Source organism: Mchenga conophoros, linkage group LG12 (assembly GCF_057382185.1).
Source record: "Mchenga conophoros isolate Kocher_MC1m ecotype Shallow Benthic linkage group LG12, M_conophoros_male_GT1.1, whole genome shotgun sequence".
In the NCBI taxonomy this organism is placed as follows: domain Eukaryota; kingdom Metazoa; phylum Chordata; class Actinopteri; order Cichliformes; family Cichlidae; genus Mchenga; species Mchenga conophoros.
Genome location: NC_140537.1, coordinates 12,069,170 through 12,076,585, shown reverse-complemented (window position 1 = coordinate 12,076,585; position 7,416 = coordinate 12,069,170). Strand labels below are relative to the sequence as shown.

General features: G+C 43.8%; 1 protein-coding gene across 1 annotated transcript; it reads right to left on the bottom strand.

The window, feature by feature from the left end:
- Window positions 1–1,623: 1,623 nt before the first annotated feature.
- Window positions 1,624–7,114, bottom strand: npy8br (neuropeptide Y receptor Y8b). The gene is made up of 2 exons (XM_085293720.1): window positions 6,983–7,114; window positions 1,624–4,771 (listed from the first exon to the last, which is right to left on the bottom strand). Exon 2 carries the CDS (start codon window positions 4,618–4,620, stop codon window positions 3,532–3,534), a length of 1,089 nt encoding a protein of 362 aa, XP_085149846.1. The 5' UTR covers window positions 4,621–4,771; window positions 6,983–7,114; the 3' UTR covers window positions 1,624–3,531.
- Between the last annotated feature and the right edge of the window lie 302 nt (window positions 7,115–7,416).

The following is a 7,416-nucleotide window of genomic DNA, read 5'->3' as shown; positions in this document are numbered from 1 at the left end:
CAATATTAACTGGCCTTGACACAGGCAAATGACATACTGCCAATATGAATGTAGCTACACACGCCTGTGCTTTCCCTGCTACAACTTCCAGAAATGCTCTTTTAAGAAAAAAAAAACTGCTTGCTGTGATGTAACTATCACAAGCCAGTGCAAGTCAAAAGGAAAGTTGCTGTGCGTCATCAAGCATCCTCAGCAATCATGTCTTACGTAGGACTGTTTGGCTGACATGGGTCCACTGAACTGCTTCCGCCTTGTGCAGCTCCTCTGTCAGTGTTTAATAAAGTGACTTTAATAGCTTGGTGCTCTGTGTCAGCTTGAAGGAGACCCATTGAATACCCCGAGGAAGCTGTAACCAGGCAACTAAAAGAGGCTGTGGTCTTTTCCTCAAAGAAAATGGAAGGCCGGACGCAGAGGCCAAGACCCTATCTATCTATCTTTTCATGCACGCAACAGAAAATCGTGAGTACAACCTGGCCGACACCAATCAGGGAGTTGCTATTCCAAGCTGTCAAGTCTGCTTGCATTATGCAAGAAGCAACTGTGTGTGTGTTATTTTGAATAGTACAGAAGACACATAGGCAAATGAAGGCAAGAAATATCTTGCAGTCTACAAAGAAAAAAAAATAATTTCCAGATGTATTTTAATACCGGAGACACGCAGAATTGTATTCTGGAGGTGGTCATGTATTCTCGCTGTCATGGTGTTTGTTCAGTTTCATCTGCTAATCAGCAGATGAAACTGAACACTGTCACGATAAAGCTTCCCTGCAAGATCTGATGAACACAATGTGGGAGGACCATTAGGGCAATTCAGCAGAATGATAAGGGAACAAGAAAATATTGACCTAGCCGATCTATGTGTTTGACCTGTAAATGAACAACCTACATGTCTAACGGATGTCGGTATTTGCATAACACCAGGACTGGGATTCGAAAATCAGCAGCTGGTCTTCCTTTGACCTTTTCATCTGCCAAAGTCTAAAGATTAGTTCTTTCTCAGCCGGGATCAGAGGTGCCATTGACTTTGTCTCATGAGATTGCAGCAAAGAGTACAAGCTGAAAAATCATTCTGTAGCACATCTATATTGTAATTCTTCACAAATCCTTTGGCACAGGCAGCACAAACCCCTCAGGTTTCCACTGTAATATTGATCCTCTTGCTATGAATATTGACACAAGGTAAAGCAAGATGAATTATACATCATTCTCACTGTTGAAAGGAAAGCAAGAATATGACTGAGGAGAATTGAAATGCTCAAAACAACAGCTTGAGCAAATCTCTGGCCAACTAGTTCATGTTGTTCCTGTGATCTGGAGAGATTTTTTCTTTTTTTCCCTTTAAAAAAAAAAAAAAAGAAGAAAAAAAAAAAGAGAATCTCTCTAAATTAAAATGCACAGAGCCAAGATCCCAGTCTTCCTGGAACAGCTCGACTGACAAGGAGAGACTGGCCCTGTGGACTCATTAAGTATTTGTCTCCAGCTGAGCTTCATTTCGTAGTGCAGTAATGTGCTTGTAGACTGGGTTACAATTGGTAACAATGTAATAAAAAAAAAAAAAAAAAAAAAGGGGGGGGGGGGGGCTAATTTAGGTTCCACTCGTTGTCAAGTGCCACTGGAGTTTGCAACTACCTCTGGCATCTTGGGTCCTTTATTGCAAGGGCGGGGGGAATGAACACTTCTGCTTCACTCGGCTGGTGTTCTGAAAGGAAACAGACTAGAGGAGTGAAATATGGGAAAGGAGAGGGGATTGGAAGTCAGCAAAGGGCAGCACAGGCCAGCAGAAGCATGCAGTCAATTATGCTGACAAGGACCTGAGAGCTCTCTTCAGGGCTAAGCTGCCTTTTGGAAAACAGCATGGCAGGTGAACAGGTTTGGGTCTTTGTAAAGTGTGAAAACATCTTACACTCGACCTCCTGAAATATCATAAAAGCTACAAGGCACCTGGCAGCAAAAATAAAATAAATATAAAATAAAAAATAAAAAAATAAAAAATCTCTCGCAGTTGGTCTTTGATCTCCCTTTCAGACAGGACGAAGCATGAGCGTTAGCAGGCATTCCCCGAATATGAATATTCAGCACTAATTCCCATTGATCTCTCATACACTTTCCTCCCCTTCCCGTGCTGTTTAACATCTATTGCACCAAACACAACACTGATTTATTCAACACTACGAGCGCATCTAAAATGTGTTGTGATCTCAGACTTCCCCCTTCTAAATAATGCACACTGAGGCAGCACACAGAATTTGACCTCAGAAAGAAACAAAGAGTTTGAAATATTTAATATTTAGAAGTTGAAGGGTTTGGAGGGTCCCCCCATGTACACTATATAACACAAAAAAATATATCAAACCAGCGCTAAATGACCAGCCTTCTGGTCAAAGGGTAGCATTTACTTTCCTGGGTAACTTGACCTGCAAGATGACAGCTTCAAACCAGCATGTAAAGCAAGGCAGAAACAAAGAAAAGAGTTAAAAAAAAAAAAAAGTCAGTACAAGAGCTAAATATGAAGCAAATATTACAACACATTTCCTAGAGATACTTTCTATAGTGCTATGCTACACAGTGCTTTTTATTGCACACCACACGCTAAAACTGTGCTTTATCTTATATACAACGGAAGGAGCCCGCTCTTGTCCTTTACTGCCACTTCTATTTTGTTTTATTGCGATTGAGAAATGGTGGCTGTGTCGCACATTTTATGACCCCCCTACACATCTGTATTATATACACACACACACACACACACACACACACACGGGAGCATGGACGTATCAAACAGCATGAAATGCATTCATCTTTTGCCAAGGTTCTCTGCAAAAGACCATTAAAGCGACAACGGTGGCGGGTTTAGGTAATAAGAAATGCATTAAAATGATGCCGGTAAGTCCTCCGCCTAGAGCTACATCTAATGCACAAATGTTCCCTCCTTTGGTTGTATTCTAAGCTACTCTGTTGATAATCATTTACATGTTGCAGTTCACAACCCCTCGATGTTTTCGTCATCACTATTAACACCAGATAAAAAAAATAAAAAATAAAATAAAAATAAAAATAAAAACAAAAACATTTGCTGCTCCACGACCCACCTGCTTTTTTGTCCTTCCAGCACTCTCTTGGGGTGCTAATATGCATTTAAACATGATTTCCAAGCAGATCATTGCAGAGAGAAAACATGGTGTAACAGAGTAAAAAGGCATCTCCTCTTTTTTATATGCGACAGCACGTGGGGGAAAAGACTATACATACTGTAAATATCCTGTAAACCTGTCCAACCTTTGCACCATCACTGCGTTCTCTTTCCTCTTACATGTGGACTCATACTGATTGGAGGACAACCTGCCATCCTGCTTAGGGCTCTTCAGCCTGCTCCTTCTGGACTGCCGTCCTGAAGAGTCTACCTTTTGCAAATGTCAAACCAAGAAAGAAAGAAAATCTCTGGAGAGTGACACAATAAAGGCTGAAGAGCACCAGCTGCTTTCTTTGTCTTTCAGTTAAAAAAAAAGAAAAAAAAAGAAAAAAAGTATGGATTTACGTATTGTTGCTGACAGAGCCGTTGCTCAAAATCGACCCCTTGGTGACCTCTGTGCTGACGGTGGAGAGCGGCACGCTCTCGTACCTCTCCACCACGGCCCAGCAGCGGCAGCGCAGCAGCGTGGACTTGAGCTGTTTCTGGAAATTGCTGTTGAGGAAACCGTAGATGATCGGGTTGACGCAGGTGGAGATCATGGCAGTGAGGTGGCACAGCGAGAAGATGATGTCATGGCTGCAAGACGGGATGAGCTCGTGGTGCCAGTCAAACACCGTGTTGAAGACGTTGAGCGGGAGCCAGGAGAGGGCGAAAGCCACGACTATGGCGACTAACATGGCATTTATTCTCGTGGAGCCCTTGTTCTTTTTCTGAGCGGTGTTCCTGCTGCGGTCCACCATGTCCTTCCTCCTCCTCAGGCGAAGGTAGACATGCAGGTAGCAGACCATGATGAGGATAAGCGGGAGGAAGTACTGAAAGACGAGCAGGGAGGTGAAGTAAGCTCGCCGTTCCTTAACTGACGGCCACTGCTCCATGCAAATAAAGTTGTCATTTATTGGGAGTGGAGTGCTGAAGTTCTGAAAAGGCAAAATGAGTACGTTGTAGGAAAGCAAAGGCACTGAGATTATGCAGGCCACAATCCAGGTGATAGCCACAGCCAGGTAGGAGTGGGCTACCATGGGTTTCCATCCTGTCGGGTGGACGATAAGCTGGTAGCGCTCCATGGCGATCAGAACGAGGGAGAAGATGGAGACAGTGACTGATATACACTGGATGAAAGGTGTGAGCTTGCAGAGGGTCTCTCCTAAGATCCAGTGGTCCATCAGTGTGTAGATAATAGTGACCGGCAGGCATATAATGCACGTGAGAATGTCTGAGCAGGACAGATTGACAATGAAGATGTTGGTCACGTTGTGCATCTCTTTGTGCCGTGTGATGACAAACACCAGGCAGGAGTTTCCAATGAGCCCCACTGCCATGACTGTACTGTAAGCAATGATGAGTAACGTGGTGCCACTCACCGACAGCAAGCAGTCCTCGGTCGAATTCCACGAGGCTTGGTTGTGATTGGTGCTGTGCTGCAGCTCCATGGCAATAGTTTTCCCAGGCTCGCTTCGAACACAGAGGACCAATCGAACCAGATTGTTTTGCAGCACCTGCTGTAATTATTTTATGAATGATATAAGAGTTTTCCCTAATCCTTAAGCTCAGCCAGTCTTTAAAGCAGTCTTCCTTTGTGGCCTGGAAAAAAGAAAACAGGAAAAGAAATGTGCAACCTTTAACAAAATTTTCCATCATTGGAGTTTTTTTTATTTTCACAGTAATGGAATTTTAAGAAATGAAGACTTCGGTTTATTGCTCAAATTTAAATGTAGCAACCACAAACACACCAGCATGACAGGAAATTGACCTTCGCTCGCTAAAAAGCTCATTTTACCCATTAGAACTGATTGCCATGCTGCAGGATAGGATTTTAAAATGTGCAGCGCATCAGGATGCCATTCCACAAGTGTCTTTTTAAAAGAGTGTGTTCAGTATTGGAGATTCAACTTCGCACGCAGCAGAGGTAGTTTCCATATAACAAAAACAGAAACTGATGAAGGGGATAATTAATCTCGCTATGCAGATATCACGAGCAGAACACAGACCCCCACTTTTTTTAAAATTATAAATCTTTGCAAGCAGGCAATGAGAATAAATGATGCACTGATGGAATATCATAAGAGAAAAAGCACAGATCTAGGTTTTTGCGGCGTCGCTGTAATGGCATGCTGGTTCAAATTTCCATCACAATAACAGTGATAATGACTGCTCCTTCAGAAACAATCACCCCCCCTCCAATCACTCTTATCAAGTGATGGGAATTTATTCTGTCCGTAACAGCTTTCATCGTCACTGGACATTCACAGAAGCCTCACAGTCCTTACAGTTCCCGAGAAACGGCTGCACTGGAAAACAGCAGAAATACAATTCCACTCCACCAAGGCCAAGGACTTCTGAGTAGTGTGTGTATCCGCATGTGTATAATTATTGTAAGTGCGTATGCACAGCAGTAAAAAGAGCCCTGATTAACTGAGATGTTTGCCCACAGCTCAGTTCCCTAGAAAATAATTTTGCAAACATGCTGACAGGATTAAATCACCAAAGGATGGAAAGTATTTATCATTTTAATTGAGCACTCCTTAACAATGATAAATGTTGACAGGTAGGACATTAATTGCTCGTGGCTGTCTCGATAATGAGCTCTGATGTCCTATTAGAATGTGTCGCTTCGTCTGCGGTACACAGATAGAACCAGAATAACTCAGGTATATACTTGAACTTGGAGGCTAAAATGACTTGAATTCATTTGTGGTACACAATCTTTTTCTGGGTGCCAAACTTAGTCTGACTCTGTTTCAACGCATATGGCGGACATGTAGCCAAGACCCATCCTTCAGAGCCTTGATGCAGAATATTTATGACAGAATTTGGACTTGTGAAGCGATGCAGTGCTTCCCATTGTGCGGTGTCTGCAGGCGGAGGAGTAGAAGCAAAAGTAACGAGAAATTTTGCTAAAAGCTGACATTAGATTTCATCCTTAATGTGTAAATTATACCGATTATTTCCAGATTACACACAAGTAGGAAACCTGCTGGGTGGGGAAACAATAAAAATAGTCTGAATGGGAGGAATGTGTGAAGTCACTGCAGGGGGAAAAAAAACCCACACAGAAGGAGAAATTATATCTCGTGGGGATTTATCTCGAAATAGAGATGAATGCAAAATGTAGATTCCCCCCACCCTGTGTTGTTATCCCTGCTCTGTCACCAAACCAAACAACTTTGCCAAGACACAAAGTCAGCACATGAATTATTACAGAGGCTGAAACGCATAAATCAATGAAAAGTATGATAGTATGATTGTGTGCGCGCGCCCTGCCCTCGGTCTTTGTAGCTCTGTCCTGGATCCACTGTCTCTCTGCAGCTGTGCGTCTGCTCGCACTTGGGCGGACTTTCTCAGCTCCGGACAGGTGAAGGAGACCTCTGTTGGTAGATGCCAACTGCTTTTCTGTCCGGGGGGGGAGACTCGTCAATCATTTCCACATCACAAACCGGTAAATGTCCAATATAAAGCTCCACTTAGACTTTAAGCATGTCATTTTGGAGATCAGTCTGACCAGGGGGGCAAATATTTCGAGGGAAGGAAGGAAATCCCACTGGACTGGGGAGACCGACAAGCGACGAGAATCAACAATCCCAGCGCGAGCGATCAGGTTATTAAAAACTCTACGCGCAAGAACGCACGAGCCTACAGAGAGCCATCACCTAGAAAAAGGTCATTAGAGCTTTCTTTTAGCATATGATGAAAAATAAATAACCGTCCTGGGAATTTTAATTACTCACTCCCATCGCCACCTGCAAGAGTTAGAAGCCAGAGGAAATGGCACACTAATTAGCCACCGTTTCTTACCGAGTCTTATTTCTTCCAGGACTTCTTCGCGCCGCTGTGCATCAAGTGAGACAAAGCTGAGAGTTTGTGGTCGAGGAGGAGGTAGGTGGTGTCCTGCCAGGACCACTGGTAGGAGCTGAGATGTCTCTTAAAGCGACCTCATGCCTCACACTTGCAGGCAGAGATGCGACTGGGAACATCTTACATAATAAGTTCTCCGTGGTTGGCACGCGCGCACGCAGGCGCGCGCACTCACGCGCTCTCGCACACGCACGGGGGCCAATGGGGAAATTCAGCTGTTTGATATATGGTTTGGTTCAGCCAGACCGACGCTGGCCGTACCCACCTGAAGCCTGGAGACATGTATTAGTGACATCAGATGATCCGTTTTTGTTTCTTGGAAAAGGGGCACGCGGAGGTTTCTCGTAACGACGTCAGCTTTCATGTCTCCCAGA

Excerpts from the sequence above, each read along its gene's own strand:
- npy8br (XM_085293720.1), bottom strand. The coding sequence starts at position 4,620 with ATGGAGCTGCAGCACAGCACCAATCACAACCAAGCCTCGTGGAATTCG.